The following is a 21,093-nucleotide window of genomic DNA, read 5'->3' on the forward strand; positions in this document are numbered from 1 at the left end:
CTTTCTTTTTAGTGCCGGAACACAGAAATGATAAAGAAGGGCAGCCAAACTCTGAAGTGGGAAGAATCTGTCTGAGCATGTGCAGTACGTGGACAGGTGCAGGTGTGTATTTGTTTATCTGTATTAATTGTGCCAGTAGACCCTTCTTTTTTTTTTTTTTTGCTCAGGACCTGTCGGTATGTCTCTCCGCCACAGTTTGCAATCTTTCCTTCTCAAATCTCACCATAAATAAACCTCGTGCCCTGTCAGACCTGCCACAGGAGCGCCGCTTTCACTCTTTTTTTTTTTTTTCTCCATATGATAATATTGGTTAGGAACAGGATAAACACAGGAGTTAGCTTTTGGTAGAGCCTTCCCAGGGTTCTTTGCAGTGACATGTAATGCATAAAAACACACTCTGCTGTTTTTCTAATCCCCCCGTGGGAGTCTATCACATACGTGGGCATGTAAATTGTCCTGTGACCCTACACCGTAATACAGTTCATTACACCACTGACCCAGTCCTGTCACTTTGCTCTCTAAACTTCTATTGTTGTTGGTCTCCAGTTACATTTACCAAAATAGTTCAGTGCTTGGTTTGCAATCAGTGTAGGGTTATATTTTTGCAGGTAATTTCTGTCAGTTTGAAGCTCATGTTCAGCCACACATGTTGCACGCTCAGTCCCTTCCGATACATGCATCAGCGAAAGGCCGCTTCAGTCGTAGCCGATCCGAAAACTGGAAGTGACCACGTATTATTTTTTTCACGATAAATACACATTATTTATTTACAAATAAAGTGGTTATAATAGAAATAAATACAAAATAAAAATCTGAGCATTATACTTCATGTGGTATTGCACCCATTTCAAAATGTACATCAGAAATACATTTTCAAAACCAGTAAAGGAATATTCCTTTGATTAAAATATTTATTTTTCCCAACTTTACGTAGACATAAATATATTCATATATAGTTTTTTTTCTTCTTCCACAATAGCTCTGTTTTTTTTTGTCTCTTTCATATAAATAAACGTCTTCATTGGGAAACCGGGTGTCCATAATAACCTCTGATCTCTTTCAGTCTCTCTTGCCCGCTCTGCTTTAATGTCTGTAACACCAGTTTCTCACCGGCAGCCACATCCCTCCACCACCATGTCCTGGTAGTTTTTCAGAATGACTTTCTCGTATTCATCCAGGTAGAGCAGGGAAATGGGACTGAGTTCAGTGGGCACACAACAGGCTCTGGGGATGTTTGAGTTGACTGAGTTGACAAGCGTCTGCACGATGGCATGATTGGTAGAATTGAGGTGGTCTGCTAGGGGGAAAGGACATTCCCCATGGCAATAAAAGGCATGGTAGCCAGGGGGTGCCACTATCCACTCATTCCACCCCACATCACTGAAGTCCACATACAAGGCATGCCTCTTGCAGCTTGCCTTGTGCTGGTGCTTCCTGCGTTGTTTGCGGAGGGTTGCCTGCCTTTTTTCCCGCGTATGGAGTACTGAGTCCCCGCGGCCGTCGTGGCCGTATGTCACCAGCAGGGGCCGAGCCTGAGGCCATGAGTCCTGGTCCTGGTGCAGGGACCGGCTCACCCTAACATGCCTACTGCGTCTCTGGGCATGCTCACCGTCCTTCTCTCCCTCCTCTGGGTGAAGCACCTCCACCATGAAGCCATGATTGTGGCCCTTCCCAGAGCTCCACTGAGATACAGCAGGACTGACATCAAAGCTTTCCCAGCGGCTCAAAGAGTCCTGCACCAGCCGAGTGTCCAGCAGACGTACCAGAGGCTCCGCACCGTGACTGGAAGGAACTCCGAATATCTCATAAATGTTGATGCGGTGCAAGCCACCGGCGGGAGCTCCAGCACCAGTGCTGCTGTTGTTGGGGGTTGCAGCTCCCATGACCTGGTCCCTGTAAATGCGTAGCTCTGCAGAGGTGATGAGCTCCTCATTGGGGATAGAAGTGAGGTTGAAGTAGAACTGTTGGGTTGTTTTGCCTTTGAGGGCGGCCAGGGCTTCCATAGACTCTACAAAGAGACAACCATAGTGTTAGCTGATGTGGTGTGAAATGCATACCAAGGATAACGAAAAGATTTCACACATGGTACAGGAGAAACAACTTCTATGATTGAAGCCTGGTTGGCTTCATGTTCCAATGTGGGCAAACAATCCGTTTCTTCTGCTCTCTCACACACGCACTTCTACACCCACACATAGCTTACAGCTTTTTTTCTGCGCAGCCAGCCGGGCTGCCACGTGGTTATAGAGAGTGCGTGTGGGCCATTGTCACAGAGGTATATCGCATATATAGACTCTTTGCATGTATGACTCAGTGTAATAGCAGGCAAATGCTCACTGTTATACAATACCATCATTAGTGTCAGGCTCGTAAAATTACCCGGCTAAATGTCAGGAGATGAAAGCAGCGCGCTTCCATCTATCGATAAGATCAAACAGGTTAGTCAGACCGCCTCAGGGTGGATCATTGGATGGAAAAAGATGTTCCATATGCTGAAGTATAATCAAGGAGGAGTGTGGACAGAGGAGATATCTGGAAGTCAATATAAAACCGCTTCAGTAAATGTGAACATAAATGCCAACTGTTGCATTAACCTTTACAATGCTTGCTATCTCTGAAATATCACCGGTAAATGTTGCAATGTGAAATTCAGTTATTCATTCTAAGTGACTTATAAAGACATATGATACTATTCATGTCTATTTTTTTTTGAGAGACAGATGAAAACTTTTTTTTATCAACAGGTAGAATGGAAATACTATCCTCTTTCATCCATACATCTGTTATAAGTGTCTGGAGGCGTATGAAAATCATGTACCGGTATATATACTTAAGTTCATTGGTATTCCCCTCTATAGAGTTCAGTAAATGACAGAAGCTTTAGTAAAAGCTGCAATTTTCTTTGAGGCAGCCCCACTTTGAACGCTTACTTTATGAAGATCACAGATGATGTATAGACGCACTTTTTAATCTGTTTGGTGCGGCAAAGTAAACACAAACTTTGAACTCTTTTGCTTTTCAAAGGAGGCATTTAGGAAATTCCACCATCTCATCCTAAACCTCCCTCCAGAGGCACAAAGACCTCAATTAGGCCCATCACTCCTCATTTGATGTGGGAAAGCCCCCTGTCTCTCGTTCCCTCTCCTCTGTCCCCAATCCTTCTCTTTCTTTCCCTCCTCAGCTCCCAAATCCCATTTTCCCTCTGTTCTCTCAGCCCCAAATCCTCTTTTCTTTTGGCCTTCTTCTCTGTCACTCTTTCTTGGTTTCTTTCTGCAGCAGTATTTTCTCTCTCTTCTTCTCTCCTTTGAGGAACGGCTGCGTGAACAAGTTGAGGCTTGTCAAAAACGTGTGAACCACAGATATGAGTGTATCAACATTCCTAATTTCTTTTTGTGCCGCATGCCAAAACAAAAGATAAAGGCTAATGTCGGGTCATTCATCAGGGACCTGTCTCTGGCAGCCACTTCCTGTGTAATAGTGGAAATGTTCTATTTGGCATGGAAAATGGTTATTTTTGAAAACTGATAGCAGTGAAACTAATTATCCCCGCGAAATGAATATCAGCCGGCAGATGTGATGAATGATCCGAGCCGTTTGCTTTGATGTGCTGCGCTTACATCTGTAGATACATGCTTATTATATGGAGTGGCCATCAATTGCACGTCTCTTGACACCGGGAAGATGGATAGCCCGGCAGCTCTGTTAGCATAGGATGAAAGAGCCAGGGGAACGTATGTAAACACAGTCTGAACACATTCGTAATGGCCAGCGGTGTCAAGGTGTGTTGGCCGCGAGCAGAGGTTTCCAGCAGTAGGCTGGGAGCAGTCACTCAGCCCAGCTGCCCAGGCCAGGGTTGTTTGTAGTGTGTCAGTGTAGCCACTTGGTGTCATTGCACTAGGCCTCTGGAGAGCACCCAAGCAACCACTCAACCACCCCTCTGACTCACCCCTGATGGAAACTTCCCCAGTCAAACACTTAGGACTCTGTATGAGGACTCTGTGTGGAGCCCCTATGGACTCCGTTGTGTGCTTTAAAAACTGGAACATGGACCATAGGAAGTTAAAGGGTAGATACAAAGTTGCTATATGTTTGAGAGTAAAAAAAAAAATCTTTTAGATCATTCACAAATAAACATGGTTTAAATGTGTTTTTTTTTAGATTTAAAATAACCCACTTCACCAGCAACATGAAGCACATAGCGTCTAACTGGTGAACCACTGCGCTTTATTTAGTCTGCATGCACCATTATTATGTGAGCCTTATTCATTTGAGCAGCATACGTCGTCTTGGAAGTAGAATTAAGTTGAACTCAAACACTGAATTCAACAATCAGCGCGTATCCACCATATAAACTAAGTGAGCAATTATAGTGTTATTGGAACGTGCGTAATGGCGCACAGCACGGAGAGAGAAAGAGAGAGAGCGAGAGAGAGAGAGAGAGAGAGAGGGGTGATTTGGAAAGGGTAAGGCGCGCTTACCCCTCCTCTCTCCCCGTTACCTAGGACTCATTTCAGTCTTGTTAAAAATGACTCAGAATTCAGTCTGACACGATGACTTTGTCATAATGCGTGAAGGCATAATGTCACATCGTGTGTTATTGAAGTAACAGGGCGATGACTATCACCTGCGCGAAGGCACACCGCCCTTTATCCTGGCCCTGCGGTGCGTGTCTGGAAAAACTGTTTTCAGAGCCCACGCAAACACCATCAATTATTAAGAAACAAATTACCCCAGGGATACCACCGCCCCTTGATGTTTTTGAAGCCCGTGACAGCTGCGCCAGGGGGATGTTTGGTTAAAGGTTGCATCACTACATAGTATGAGGGTTAATTTAATTGTGCATGAGGCGCTTGTTTGTAATTCGCGTCACTGACTTTTAAGCAACTCCAAACTTCTTTAAGAGTTACAAATAACACGGGCGCGTGTCACCTGTAAATGACTAAACCTCCATAAAACAGCGAAGACTCTGAAGTTCAGCCTTGACGCACTGAGTCATGTTTAAATATAGGTTTGGGTCGTCTGAGAGAGCCGAGCAGCTCTCCGGCTGACAGGTAAAGGTATGTCACTAATACATACCTTCATGGTGAAAGCTTCTAATCGTGTTGGCCTTGCTGGCGGCTCTCTCTGCGTGCTTCCCCATGCTCTTGGGTCGTTTAGTGCTGTGGTCTCCGTTCGCTGAGTGCATGCGGTAAAGGTCCACCATGTACTGCGGCACCACGGCTTCCTTGCTCGGGGTCGGCCTGCGTCCCAGTCCAAACATATTGAGAAGCCGAAGCTCGAACTCGTTGAGGAAGCTGTCCGACTGCTCTGGGGTCTGCTTCCCGGACTCGCTGTATTTCCTCCGGCCGACCTCGGGGATTAGTCCCGTAGCACCTTCCAGCAACACCTGAGCGAGCAGCAGTACCATGAGAGAGCGGACCACGGCGACCATGATCAGTCAGTCCCTGTGGAGAAAGTTGGTTTCTGTCAATACACTGGCGCTGAGGTATTGACATGAGGTAGACGCAGCAGGGGCTTCACTGTAGCATTCCCCAGACTGCGTGTGATCCCCCCATACAGTCAGAATGACTGGAGGACAGTAGGCTAAACAGGGAAGACACCTCTTCTCTTTGAAGTAGAACAAACAAAAAAAATGGGGCAGCCCCACCGGCAACAGCGCGTTTAAGTGAAACAGAAGTTTAGTCTTAACATGAATTGAAACATGAAAATATCAAGGCGAGGGAGTTATGAAAGAGACGAACAAAAAGGACACGGAAAAGAGAAATCAAAGGGATTTGCAGGGGGGAGAGAGGCTGCAGACATAAAGTCTCCAATTAGAAGAGATAAGACATCATGTTCAGTGAAGTGATATGAAAAAGAAACGTGAGTCTGTGCAGCCCGAAGATCACAAGGAGCAATAAAGAAGGTTAGTGAGGAAAAGGGGGTTAGCAGCAACAGAGGCAGTCAGACGGTGCAACAAGCGTCTGTTTGCAGAGGCTTTGACGGTCATGTATAATCATAAGGGATAGAGTTACTTCAAGAGGCTCGCAGGTGTTAGATCTGACGTGCGTACCAGAGCCAGATGTAGCCCAGCACAGGACATAAAAAACAACAACAACTAAATATCATCTTAGCTGCACAACATCCTAAGAAACAACTTTTTTTTTTTTCTTTCCAGTATTCACTTTTCTCATGGTTTTTACCCGTGGCTCAACTTTTACGCACACACCCTATAATCATATATGGAGTAAGACATGTCGAGTCGTAGCTGTAAAGTTTCTTTTTTTTCCCCTCATGATCAAGTTATGTTATAACCACTGACATAATTAAGAGTTCTTCTCGGCATTTCCTAACACTGGAAACAAAATCTATCTGTTTTATTTTACCTGACGAGGAAGCGCTGTGTCCGGTCGTCGTTCCACCTTTGGGCTCCGATAAATTCCACATTAATTTGCGTTTAATCCACGTTGCGTCTCCTTGGGGGACCAAAGACAGCCCATGCCCTTCTCCGATCGCCTCTCGCACATATTCTCACCAGCTGCAAAATCGGGTTAGGTCTTGGTCAGTACGGAGAGGAGGGAGGAAAAAAAAAAAAAAACTATGTTAAGTCTATGAGGAAGCGGTTTCGCGCAGGCATAACCGATCTAAACAATCTTGATTGAACATCTTAAAAAGAGAAATGACAAAAAAGCTGAGCGACGCTGGCTTTATTCTTTCTTTTTTTTGAGAGAGAGAGAGATAAGCGCACTCGAGTGTCGCTCCTTCGGACGTTGTTACTGCGAGTTGGAGAGCGCGTCGCCTCTCCTCTGTGCGCCACACCGTAGTGGTTCAATTGATTGGTGCCTGCTCTTCCCCCAGCGACTCCTTTTGTCGTACAGTGATGTCACCAAGGGGCTGTCAATCATTTGTCCGCTAAAGAGCACCTCCCGCGGACCTCAACCCCACGAGGCTCCCAACTTTTTCATGACTAATGATGTCAAATAAACACACATTAGAGACTCAGACCCCCCTCTCCTTATGATAAGATTTAGTCAGAAAGCCCCACAGGAAGATTTGGTTTTGTTTGGCTTAGGTCTTCTTTATAATTTACACTGTAGTAAAATGAAATTATTCCAAAAAATTCCATCGACCTCAATGGTCCTCAACAACTTTTGAGAGCCCTCTGCATATATATAGCCTATACAGTATAAGCTGTGTATATATCCCTCATTATAAATAACTCTTTCTCTTGCATCATTACATGTCCTGGAAATTTAGACTCTAAAATAAGTTGTAAAGTCAACAGTCAAAACCGTAGTGTTGTTTTTTCCATACATAGCATAGGAATAGCAATCAACTGTTTGCTCAATGCTTCTAAATAACATCAAACTGGCTTGTTGCAGTCCCTAGGTGGTGTAATGTTCCTGTGAATTCGACCACAGAGCAAAAACATGTCAGGCCCTCCCCTGCTGTTTCATAAACAGACAATTGATCCAGAAGTGTTAATAGCTGGATCTAATGTGTTTAGTTTCCGGATCAACATTAATAGACAATGGCGTTATAACGTTGTTGCTTTAGTGGTTTTAAAGGATTAGACACCACAAAGGGACCGTCACACTCTCCTGCTGAACTCCACTTTGTCTGTGTCTGACACCAGACCAGAGCTGACTTATAAATGTTTCCTCCGTGGCTGGATTGCTCTTTTTATTTCCTTCCAGTTTCACCGCAGTTCATCAATATATCGGTGGCAGATTTGGCCCTGTTCTGTCTACAAGACACTGTGAGAGCCAAGTGAGAGAGTCTCAAGAGAAATCCCAAAAATTTTCCAAAAAATTTTTTTTTTTTTTTTTTTTACTTGAAACTTTGCGCTAAGACAGCATCACATCTCCAAAGGCCAGTCAGTATCGCTCATTCATGTGCTGTACACTCTGTCAAAGGCACAGACGTGCAGTGCAACCTTTGCCGCATTGCTTTTCATCCTTGCAGGGTGTAGTCGAAGCGTTAATGTTTGGGTCATCTCCATAAGAAAAGCCCCCATTGATTCCCTCTAGTGACTTCCATTAGGTGATGATGGTGTGGCAGGCGGCTGTGTTTTGGCCAAAGCACTGAGCCTGTTTTCTTCGGCAGATAGCAATAGATTAAATCCCGCAGAGATCACAAGATATCTTTGTCTCCTTTCGGGACAATAACATTTTATGAGGGATAATCCCAGATCATCCACTTAGCAATTAAAATACAGAGAGAGGCCCGTGGGTGCATGCCGTTGCCTGAGTGGCCTTCCCCTTGCTGGATCCAAGCAGTTCTAATTCCATACTTTTCTGGTGCTACTATGCTTCCTCGACTTTCTGTTTTTGCTTTTTATTTACATCCTTAAATCAGTTAAGAGTGATTTACGGCACGACATATAAATACACATTCTGTCCAAATCCAGATAACTTTACTCCAGTCTTGTTCATTCATTTGTAAAGATTTCCTCTATTGTCATTATAATCTGTAGGCAGCGATAGTTGGGTCTCTGCTGTTGCCAAAACACAGCTTGGTGAAGGTAGTGTACTAAACCCAGGGAAAAGCTGCTCAGCATTTAGATGCTGGAGATTGGAGGCCTCAAACAAGGAGATGTGAGTGCCTTTAATTACCCAAGTGAGAGGAGGAGAAAGAGAAGGTTACTGGATGACTTCTAACTCTTTTTTTTCCTTTTCTTTATGCTTGCATTTTCATCGAATTAGCACGTAAAGTTGTATTTTTTGAGTGCACAGACATGGACATATTGTGTTTCTTGGCACAGCTTCTGTCAGGCCAGTAGAGAGGAATGTCTAGCCAAGGCTGTTGAGGGACTTGATCAGGCGTTGCTCAGAGTGGTTTGAGAAGATCACGCAGCTCTGATACGGCACATATCATTGTTTTGAGCCAGATACATTGAGCTTATCAAACTGCCGTGGCTGATCCAATTACATGCTGATTGAAAGGACAACATCACCAGAGTGAAACCCTCGCGGCCAGAGAGCGCAGGCAGAGATATATTATCTGGAACACAAATGAACGACCAGCTGAGAGAGATGGGAGTGCTCCCGAGAGGTTGAACTGTGACTCACGCAGCAGACAGTGCTAACCCAGCCTAACCTCCGCCATCTCTACTAGCATCATTATTTCCTTCCAGCAAGCATTTGTTTGTTTGTGATAGCAGTAAATAGTCTCAGAAAGTTACGGCATTAAACACGGAGGCCCTCTGCTCATCTGAATCACCTCAGGGCCTCCTGACATTAGGACAGCGGTTTACAAACTTTTTCTGGCGATACTTTAAGGCGCTTTACTACACTGACCCACTGCTTATAGAAAAGAGAAACATTACTCAGTTGAAAATGCACTTCTGTCAAAACAAGTGCATATGCTGCACAGGGTTTCCCACACAAATTTCTATATCCTATAAGCTATATTTCTTTACTATACATACAGTCTCGAGGAAGTATTCATTTTTGGGGCTGCAAGTAAGAAGCATTGAAGCAAATTTCAACCAGTTTTTCAGCTAAACCAGAGGTGTCAAAATCATTTTAGTTCAGTTGCCACATACAGCCCAATTTGATTTTAAGCTGCGGGCCGGACCAGTAACATAATAGCATAATCACCTATGAATAACAACTCCAGATTTTTCCCTTTATTTTAGTGCAATGAACTACAAGTCCATTATGAAAATGTTGTTTACATCTAATGAAGTATTCTTTTACAAAACCTTTCATGAACAATCTGAAATTTCATTTGACAAGTACAGTTTCGGCATGCTGCTCTCTGTCTTTAGTTCTGAGCGTTCTGTCCGCTACTCTTACTAAAACAGTGGATATAGGAATAGCGGTCACTTTTATTGAAAACTTGCAGTTAATATCTTCTATGTAATTTTGCCCTTTGCAAAATTATGCCATGGACCAGATTAGACCCTCGGGTGGGCCGGTTTTGACCCGTGGGCTGTAGGTTTGACACCCCTGAGCTAAATATTTTGTTATCCCTCGCAGTTCTTTCAGAGTCTCCCATGACCCACTGGTGGGTGGAAAAACAATGCCGTGGAGCATCTGTACATCCTCATAACTATTATTTAACTGTAGACGGTCGTTATCAGATTAAACCGGTGTTCTTGGAAATCCTCTTGTCCCAGCAACACGGACTAATGCTGGCAGTCTCTGGTCCGACCCCTGAGGCCTCCAGTCTGGGCTTGGGAACAATAAAACTGAACTTTTAGCAGACCTGCAAACACCGTCCATGGAAAACCCTGCGTCATGCCTTTAGTTGACTCTTTTTTCGTCATAATTTACTGGCCTTCTTTGACATGTTGAAGACAGTACAAGTCTAAAGTTGAGGTTAGTGGAGCCATTATGAAACACACAGACCCTCACCTGTAAATGATATATTTTTCTAATCATTTGAAAGTCAGATTTCTTCATCGCTATGTTCCAATCATCTGCAGTAACCAAAAGAATAATATACAGTAAACCACCATTGTGTACTTTTTGCTTCATCTAATGGATGTATCTTTTTCTTGCATGGAAACCCCCTTAAAGGAGAACAATGTGTAATACATGACTCTTATAAGAAAAGTATAATGAATCTATTGACAAGGAAGTGTTGGAGGTCATCTGAGGGAGGTGAGGATAGAATGTGTTGTTTTAATACGCAGATCCAGACGCACAGGAGAATACACGGCGTATTGTCCTCGGGTCCTGTACGTGCTCATTTTCTTTGTGTGCTGCAGTCGGTGCTCCGTGTATGTGTCCGTCTGCACATGCTGGCGGTGGATGTGGATGGAGCGGCCTTCTCTTGTCATCACGCACATTCCCCGAGTCAGTGGGCAGACAGAACCCCCGAGATGACACTGCAGATCCAACCATTAGCCTTTCACCTGCTGTTAACAGTAGCTTGGCCAGACACGGGGCCCGCATTCCTCCGCCTTGAGCCAGATGTAGTCTTAACGCTCCGCGACATGCCTACGAGGAGATCATCTTCAGAGCTGACGCTCGAAACCGGGGAGCAATTTGTCGCCATGACTCGCCTCTAATTTGACACTTGAGCAGAGTCGTCTTTTTAATTTGGAAACCAATAAAATCTTCATCAATCCACATGTGTTTGACAGCAGAAGCACGACTGCCGGAGTATGCCGAGCACGTGCGCGCGGTGCATGAAAGAGGTTGCGGCGCAACGGGACACATTTTGATATAAGTTTGTCCCAAAATGGAAACCCACCAAGGTCAGAGACGGCCAAGAAAGCCAGAGTCAATATTTATGGATACTGAACATGTGGCACGCTTCTCTACCCACTAATTTGAGCAACAAGTCCACCTCCAGATTATACGGCCTCTCTGAGATCACAAGATGGGGTCCAAACCTTGCTCGCATGGTTCAAATATTGAGCGGAGCGCTGAGGTTGGTCGCTGACAAGAAGCTGTGCGTAATTAGCTAAATTGGCACACTGTTTATTTGTTTGTGTTTTAATTTCCTGTGTAAATGGCGGATGAGGAAGCTTTGATCAGGCAGCCCAGGATTGCGCCTTCATCCAGAGCTGCAGTTTGTAATTATCAGAATCATTAGTATAGATATCATTATAATTATCATTTTGTGAAACGACTTTCTGGGAGGCTTTTTTTTTTAACCAAAAACTTAACATATTTAGATTTCAAGTCAGAAACACTGAGCCATTAGCTTTTATTTATGAGACGCAAATCTTGTTGCTTGTTTTTACACGTCTGAGCCAAATGAAGTGATGCCTGGTTCTGACTGTATAACAAGACATAAAGCTATAAAATCAGTATACCAGTACGAAACATTTAGCTTTGACCTCACGCTCTAACAGCTTACAATAGCAATCATATAAACACATGCTCCATTTAGCAAACGAGTTCAGATGAGATGCAGCTACTTGGATTTTAAAGAGCGCGAGAGAGAGAGAAAAAGACATAAATACAGGGATCTGCCCTTTGAATGCAGCTCTGCTCATAAAGACACCACGCGTCACTCAATTATATGTCTGCATGATTAGAAGCTTGGGGTACGTAAACAGCCAGCGTCAAGATTTACATTTTACCGCTTAAGCACAAGCAGCTGTTTACCGGCCAAGGAAGGAAGGAAAACACTTAGGAAGCATCCATACATGAGAGGGAATCAGGATCTGACATTTCCGGCAAAGATGGCTTCAATTAATAGATGTTTATGTAGTTCTAATGCAATGCTCTGGGATGGTTAATCGCTTTATAAGCTCTCAGTGCTGCTGCTTCTGGGTTTTAAACATATCAATATAGACCCGAGTTAAACTGCAGTGCGAAAAGGAATTTCTGTGCAACTGCGCGCCCTTTAAATGTCCACTAGACCCAAATAGATAAATAAAAACATCTTGATAGAAGTGGTGTGACCTTCACAAGCATTTTCACTCACACGCCAAACAAAATGAAAGAGCCACACGCTCCATGTATTTCAACTGCAGTGTTGAGTCATAAGCAATAACATGCGCCGGGACTTGAGACGTTCTTCACTTTCACAAAAACTTGTTTCAGCGGTACGAGATGAGATTAGACCATCTGATGACGTAGGATATTGCCTGTATCAGTGTTTTATCATGCTGTGGGTTAGATAATGTGAAGGTTAGACAAAGCCGAGCATCTCATGTCAAACAGAGCAAGGTCACTATGTAAACAATAAATACACAGTGATAGGGTAAATATTCACCAAAACCTGTGAACAGTTTTTAGTATTCATTGTATTTAACAGCAAGCAGGAGAAATATTTTATATATCTTAAGATTATATTAAAAGTTTACTCTTTTCAGACTATTTTCACCACCCAGATTCACCACAGTCACAATTCTTATCACAAAAGCATCATTTGTGGATCCAAGCATCTTTAAAGATACATCAAAGTCCTTTGAATAATAATCGTCTGATATCCATTTGTTCCATAAAAGTTTAGTTATAAGTGTAGAATTTATTCAAATGACATCTTCATGAATAATTAAATACTCTTCTGGATCCAAGATGTCTCTTATGCTTCCAAGTTTTCATATCACACTTGTTTAAGTTGTTCGTTGGGTCAGGATTGAGCCGTCACAAATCATGCTACCTGTGCACGCCTTCATCTCAGATTTTGGTCAGGTCAGAGAGCTCAGAGAAGCCCTGCACTCGGCGCCCATGTTCAGGAAAAATGGTCTGAAAATCCCACTCTGCACTACTTGTCTAAAACTAAACTGCAAACAAACAAAGTTAGCAATTAGCCAAGCAGCATTTTACTGTTTGGGGGAGAAAGTGCGTCCGACCATTGAGCTGACTAAGGCAGAAGGAAGGCATACAAATGTGCATATAAATAGATTCTTCAGTTAACCTCCCCTTTATTTGGTCTGTGTTTGTTCAACACAATTTTGGGGAGATGAAAGGGAAGCTGGAAAGGTGTAGGAGGAACTGCTATTCTACCAAGCGGACTAATCGTAGTTGTTGCAGTCTGAGGAGATGCATGTAAGGCCATGTCATATCTCACGTAAATTAAGCTTGAAAGACAGTAAATGTTGGTATAAGATTTACCAGGTAGCTAAAAACAGAACAGAGTGTGTGACAGTGATGTTCTGAATCTGCAAGGTGCATCAATAAGCAACCATTTGCTGTCAAATGTACCAAACCAGCTCAAGCTCAAGCCACCTGAAAGTTAAGATCACAAGTTACCACAGTCTGGCTGTGCTGCTGCTAATGCTGTAGCCAGAGTAGAGTTCAATAGTGTGTTTTTTTTTTTCCTTTTCTTTGTAGTACTTTTTTTCCTCTTTTGGATTTATATGACTACAGAGAACAAAAAAGGTAATAATCTGCACCATCTTTATACAACTGTAGGAAAATGCCAACACTGGCTCTCACATGCTTGAATTTAGTCGGGAACAAACCCATTTCATTGTCGCATTTCATTATCATGGTGTCGTGCTGGGGCCGATCCTGGCCGTGCAGCCTCGAGGGAGCGGACCAGCAGGGTTGTCTGAGAGTGAGAGGGGGAGAGAGAGAGAGGGAGAGGGAGAGAAGGCTAGTAGGCTATAGGGAGGACCTGATTGTACTCTGGCATCCACAGAATGACATTATAGCTGTGTGGTTTCATGATAATAATAATCTTCAGAGCAGCTGTATAAACATTTAACTGACATCCACTCCCTGGGCATGCAGTATGTATCTTTAACTTCTACTAGGGCCAGTCTGATGCAACTATTCATTTCTCCGCCCATCTCTCTCTCTCTCTCTCTCTCTCTCTCTCTCTCTCTCTCACTCTCTCTGTGTGTGTGTGTGCGCTTGAGACATGATCCATGTTAGAGTTTGCTGTAAATGTCAATGGAAAATGAATGCTCATATCACATTAAGCTTTCAGCATTTGAAAGAAAAGCAAACGAACAAGCTCAGTGGGATGATATACTGTGTGGAGCAGAGTTCGTCTTGTTTCATTCGCTTTGAAAAACAGTTTTTCAGAAATTTGGGACTCAAAACAGGCCAATAAATTCAGACGAGCCCTTGCTCCGGCCTCTCACAATGTAGACTATTTCCTGGTAACATTTGTCTTAATTCGTGGCAGTTTGTGTAAATATTTACGCCACTAAACTAACTGTTCTGTATACAGTAACCCCCCAATCTTCCCTGGAATGTGATTTAATTGGCGGTTTCCTCTGTTTATCCTGTTTCATACGGTTATGGGCGAGCTTACTGTAATGAATAATCAGGTAGATAAAATGTAGCCTTAAATTAAAAGTCCTCCTTAAAAAAAAAAAAATCCGATGAAGGTTAATACCTGTGTCATGCCCCCCGTCTGTAATTCACATTCTCTCATCACATGCCAGATTACCATTATGTGTCATTTGTAATACAATAAACAGACTCCAGATGGCTTGGATTCTCTTGAATATACACAGAAGCTATGGGGAGAGCTGCTGTATTTTACTGTGTAGTCACCGCGCCTCAGACGGCGAGGCCAGCTCTCATTCACTCGCATGAACTGAAAACTTGCTTGCACAGGCTCACAAAATGAGACAAGGAAATGAGGACAATGATTAAAAAGGGATTCAGAGATGGGAGATTAGCGTGCGTTTTGTCAGTTACAATAAGACTAGATGACTAAGCTAGAACAAATGCAACCGTATAGACTTTTTTTTATTTTCTCCCTGCGTAATTCATTGATGTTTTCATTTGTCAAGCTGGGAAGTGTAGTGAGCTATATCAAAGAGGTTTTCTTGTTGCTCACACATCTTTTGACATTGTGCAGCGGAGCAGGCAATGTAAGCGGAAGGCAAGAAACGAGAGTTTCTGATCTCCCAATTCGTCTTGGCTCTTGTCACTGCACGCTGTGCTTTTTATATCCATATCGTGGAGTTTTGCCGCAGCACCGCAAACAGACGTGTGTGAAGGCTGGTTCTTTTCCAAAGCACACCAAGGCATATGCATGACATATGAGATGTTAGCTGCAGACTTACCTAAACACCTCTGTTATGATGGCTATCTCACATCCGGCAGTGATTTATCTGTGATTATTTGGCCTCCCTCGCGTTTGGGGCAAGGGACAAGAAAAAGACCACTCGTTGGGTTTAGGCACGGATCATCGAGGAACACTGGGCCCCTTGTCAGAATGTCAGATTTTACCTCGGAATGAAATATTGTATTTTCCTAACCTGGTTAAGTAATCACATTACCTAAGACTCCATAAAGCGGAACAAACAGTAGCATATAGCCCCGACTTCTTTTTATGTGCCTTGAGTGACAGAATGGCTTTCATCAAACGGCCAGCGAAGAAGTTATATAGCCATTTTGCTGTGCTAAAAACACTAAATTGATCCTCATATGTAGAACATCTGGTGAAAAGCAATTTCCACCCAAGTGTTTTAGTATTTCCTCCTAATTAATTTCACATGTACATGACAAGAGTGAGCGGTCTCCCAGAACCAAGGCACAAAAGCCAGCTTTGTTTCACCATTACAAAAGTCATCTGTGCTTCCTGGTTGAAAACTGGCCGAAGCTTTGACGCTTGAAATCCATGCTGAGGGCAGCGTTTTGGGGGAGAAAAGTCACATCCAGCTCCCCTGCGACACAGCGGGCTATGGCTTTACGTTGACCTTAAGTCAGTTGGCGACTTGTGGAGCAAGCGTGTCAGAAGGAGCTGCACGGAACAGCGAAGGTGAGAGAGAGAGCGACCACAGAGCCTGCACAGGAACGACTAAAAAAGTGAGCGCTGAGCCGCCGATCCAAACCATAATTAAGGAGTGCGTGTTAAAAATGCAGAGTATTAGAGGCAGTTCTTGGATCTGTGCATGAAATGCTTGAAATTGTCTGTCTTGACTCACTGCGCTTTAGAGTATCAATTATCTTAAAGCACTGGATAGAGGAATCCCCATTAAAATGTAGCCCAACTTTTCAATGGCTCTCCGCGAAATACAGCACGACAGCTTTACGTACAGAATTTCCAAATGTCACAGCATTTCTTCGGAGTGAGATTAACCATTAGTGTTATGAGGTAGGCCTGCTGTATATCACAAGTGTCTGAAAGACAGGCGCCTCAGCTTGCGAAGGTGATTGTGAGACCGTTGTGAGACACAACACTTCTTGTTATTACTTGTCCCGATGACAAGTCAAAAGAGATCCCAGAACATTGGCGTCGACAGATGAAAAGTTGGCTTGATCAGATTAATCATTAAAGTGAGAGATATGAGCATACCTCGGCATTGTTTTTAACACAATCTTGATGCCGCTCAATCGGAGACCTCTGTTTGGATAGGGCGTCTGGGACCACCTGGATGAATGTAACTTTTGTTTGACAAAACCGCACATTTCTCACCTGAAGGTTTCTCCTTTACAACGGGTTTCCCCCCCAGAGAGTCAGAGAGTCTGCTTTTCATCTCCTCGAGCTCTTCATCTTGAGAGGAGATGTGACGCATGGCTACAGAAGAAATAACTGTCCAGAGGTAGCTAGCGGAGGTCTTGTCTGTACACAGGGCGAACATGAATGGGTGGTATTTACCCACACAGATGCACAAGTGAGATACAAGCAGGTGTTTACAGGAATGTTTGAAGTTGAAGGGAGATGGCGTGTTCCGATTAGAGCCTTGAGGAAAGCAGACACTGTAGGTGTTTTTGCTCATACAGAATGAAAAGTCCTCATCCCCCCCTTATCTTTTCATTTCTTCTTCCCATCTGCTTTGTGTTTTTATAGCTAAGCTTGACTATCAACTCAATTTGGCTGGAAAAGCATGACATATTGCCATTCCAAACATACTCTTGCTTTGCCTTTTTATACTATTGATGGCAGCAAAGCAGTCGCTGTTTGCCTCTTGGGTAGGAATCCGTTGCACTAACCTCCAGGTCAGGCGGTTGTGTTGCTTTTTCTATGATAAAGAATTCAAGTATTTTTATTGTGCTCCTGTTGCGAAGTTCTCGCTGCTGCAACCAGCGCTGCACAGGCTGCAGCGAAGAAGTCCTCCTTTCTGCTGCAGCTTCAAAGCATTTTTCCCTGGGCGGCAGAGTTACAGGCTCTTTGTGGCGTAGGTTATTTGTCAGAGGGTTTGGAGAGTGACTTGTTTCACTCTGTTCTCTGAAAAAGGCCCGTGCGTGAGTGCTCAGGCAGTCTAAAGTTACAGCCATGAGCCCCAGTATTACAACCCGATGACTGACAGGAAAAATGGGGTGAGCTCTTTTGCTGGACTCTAACAAAAACACCAATAAGAAGGAGAGGGAAACAACAGATTAGACTACTGATCTCAATCTGCTCTCCTTTGGTTATTGGGAAATAATAGCTCTGAAAAGGAAGTCATTTAAAAGGGCCTTTAATCAATTCCCCTTTGACGAGCAAGCGGCATGAAAGGCCTGTAGTGAGAGGGAGAGCATGCTCCTATAGCTCTGAACATTTTGGTGTGGGGGAAGTACGGCAGAGATGGGCTCTAATTTGTGTTCTCATGGTGTCCAGGCATCTCCGAAGTACTTGATCACCACCACAGCAGGCCTTGATGCCATGTGTGAGTGTAAATGGTTCCAAGGCTCCCCGGTGGTAAAATCACATTGCCAGAATGACCACCAACTCTAAATGAAACACTACCCTCTTTTTAAAAGGTCCTATTCAAAACCCTGTGGTTTTTTTTAAAAGGCACATAAGGTAGCAATTTCCCTCAAATATGGCGTAGCCCAATAACTGTTGAAGTAACTGACACCATGTCAGGCTGAATGAAAGATATTTTTTTCACACTATGTATGAAGCATTATCTGGATTTAAGATAGTAAAAATGGTGTTAAGTTGTAATAGTGCACAACCTCAGAAGCTCTACTCCACTACATTCTTCCCATCACTGTAATTCTTTGCCTCTCTTTGTTACGGCAAGATTGGAAAGCTCTGTGCACTGAGTGAGTACTTTCTTCATTCCAAAGCATGCACAAATCTGTTTTAAGTTCAAGAGAGGAGGAACCCTTTAATTTAAACCCTGAAATGAAGTCATTCATTCCCTGCTAAACTGCACCGTGACCCATAAGGTTAGGTAAACAAGTGTCCCTTGCATTACTGTCAAAAAGACCCAGCCCCTCTGCCACGATGTAAACTCCCACTATCCTGTTACACGAGGGGAAAGGATGGCAGACAGAAGAGGAAAGGATGAAATGTATTCATGTGTGCTTCTTTTTTTTTTTTTTTTTTATGGATGACATAGGGAGGGAAAGTCGGTACCTGAGGCTGTTCTCAGGAAGGTGTCCTACGAGGAAAATCGTTGCCTTGTTCTAAAGCAGAAAACTAAGGAAGGGAGGACAGGTCACAATGCGCTGAGCCCAGCAGGCCCGCTCAGATCTATTACCAGCTCCAGCTCCAGCACGGCCTGGAATGTGAAGAATCCTACTGGGCTGGGGTTCTAGCGCAGGGGTCCAAACCTCACATTGCTGCTCAGACTCATTTTTCCCCCCTTCTCTTTTGGTATTGTATTTGGATAGGTGACTGTAATGTAGCAGGAATGTAGAGTAGCAGTTGAGGGGAGAAGCTGTGAACGAAGCTGAGATTCTAGTCGTAAAGTATAAAAGGGTTCTGTTCTGATACGCCCTGCATATTAAATGGATTTTTAAGATTTTAAAAGTGCAGGAAAAACCAAACAAAAGAACTGTTTATTTAAAAAAAGCCGCAGCAGCTTTGGCACGGATACGAATTATGCTCTGGATGTCGCTAATGTGACACTAATTGCTTCTTAGTCTGTCAGAGGACAAGAGAGAGAAGAGACAGAAAGACAGAGGATGAGAAAGAAAAGGGGGGAGAGAGTACCAGGTGCTGACTGAGGGCAGTAATGACTGCCAATGGAATGCCTACACCCATAATCCTCTCTGTCACTGCTGACAGATCCTCTTGACCTCTGAACTTCTGATGTAAAGAAGGAAAAAAAGGAAGTCACAACTTAATAAAATTACCTGATGGTTAGCACTTGTTTCTGGCCGTAAAGCTCGTCGCTGACTTTCTCCCATTATTCCATTTGAGAAGCAGCAACATAGAGTTTGACCTCCTGCTGTTTTGGATATGCCCTTTGATTGTTGCTCTGTGCATGTGTGCACTCCAATAGGTCAAAGTGCAATGATTTCATAATGATAGCAGGTGAGATACACAGACGTAGCGCTTCATGTATTGGTCCGTGTATCTCAAACTGAAATCCAGATATGTCAAGCGGCCGTTTCTGCTCCTGCACGGGCACTGAACTGCTTTCCTGTGGTTCTCCTGTGTAATCACTCACACATTACACAAGTTTCTGCAGAGCTGAGAGTGGATGTGTGTGTTGGAGGCGCACTGCGATCTATATTTCAGCAGGCAGGCTCGGTCTGAAGACGTGAGCCAAAGCTGTCAAAAGTTTGTCATCGACCCCCTCTGCCTTGTCATCAGTCTTATCTGATCACACTGTGTTGCTCGCTCCATGTTCTCCTCCCTCATGGCTCATGGAAACACAGACTAGTTGTGCTTATGACATTCAAAGGAGGGCCTTCTGAGGGCCTCTTTCTGTGTAGTAGTTGTCTTCTTTCATATATATATTTCCCGACACCGACTTGTAGTTGTATAAATAATAGACTATTTGTCTTTTACTATTTGTCAGGTTTTCAATCATTTTTAAATGTACTTTGAACAGGAATGGGATTTGCTCTGTCAATATCTTTTCAGGCAAAGTACAATACAGGATAGGTTCATGCACTGGATTATCCTTTTATTTTTGATAGCTTTTTACATTCAAGAGACATTTTGACTTCTAATATACAGTATAATCGAGATACTAGCTATACATTATTATAGTGTGCATGTGAAAATACTGTAGCAAAACCTGTAACTGGAAGTAAAGTATAACTGGTCCTTCTCAACATCCTGTAAACTCTGTAACTAGTAAACTACCACCTATCCAGTTGAAATGTTTGCAGTGTGTGAGTAATATGTATTTACCCGAACAGTTGTGTCTTTAACATTCTTTTATGTGACTGTTCCTACACATCATATAGGATGAGAGGATGATGGTATTGTGCGCGTCCCTGCGTATGAGCGTGTCATCATCATGTTTCTGGTCCTGCTGTCTTCCTCCTGCTGCTTCGCTGACAATTCGTTTGACAAACATGCAATCACCATAGTCACAGACAGCCCCTTTAGTTAGGGTAGAGCGCAGTGTGAATTATGGTTGAGATGGAAACCTTTGAATTATGGGTAAGCTCTGAAGTGCCTCTCGTCCAGGGAAAGAGGTAGAAGAGGAGGAGGAGGGATCTTTGCAGACTTGTGCCACAGAGGAGTGCTGACAGAGACCTGGCTCGGCAAACTGCAGCAGAACCAGAACAACAAGAGGCTAACCCAAACACGGACCAGTAGAACCGGAGAAACCCAGCCTGGGCAGGGTCAGACGGTGCATCTCACCGCGGAGCAGTGAAGGAGGTTGACGGCCTGTAACCTCTTACCATTCAATCTGCCGTTTGCTCCAGCCAGCTCTGCGAACACACGCTTGGAAAACAGCATTGCAGGCATTCCTGCCTAATTGTACATTTGTCCTCTTTCAAAGGGAAGAAGTGTTAGGCCAGATACAAAGAATCTTGGGATAGGGCGATAGCGCCAGCATCCGTCCCGAGCCTCCTGAGGGCTATTTAAAGGTACAGTAGGCTGTATTTTCCGCCGCAC

General features: G+C 43.7%; 1 protein-coding gene across 1 annotated transcript; it reads right to left on the reverse strand.

Annotated features, from left to right (window-relative positions):
* Positions 1–249: 249 nt before the first annotated feature.
* bmp2b (bone morphogenetic protein 2b) lies at positions 250–6,811 on the reverse strand. The gene is made up of 3 exons (XM_084560232.1): positions 6,366–6,811; positions 5,077–5,444; positions 250–2,008 (listed from the first exon to the last, which is right to left on the reverse strand). The coding sequence occupies exons 2-3, from the start codon at positions 5,429–5,431 to the stop codon at positions 1,107–1,109; spliced, it is 1,257 nt and encodes a 418-aa protein (XP_084416358.1). The 5' UTR covers positions 5,432–5,444; positions 6,366–6,811; the 3' UTR covers positions 250–1,106.
* Positions 6,812–21,093: the final 14,282 nt, after the last annotated feature.

This window comes from Chelon labrosus (genome assembly GCF_963514085.1).
Source record: "Chelon labrosus genome assembly, chromosome: 14".
Taxonomy (NCBI): Eukaryota; Metazoa; Chordata; class Actinopteri; order Mugiliformes; family Mugilidae; genus Chelon; species Chelon labrosus.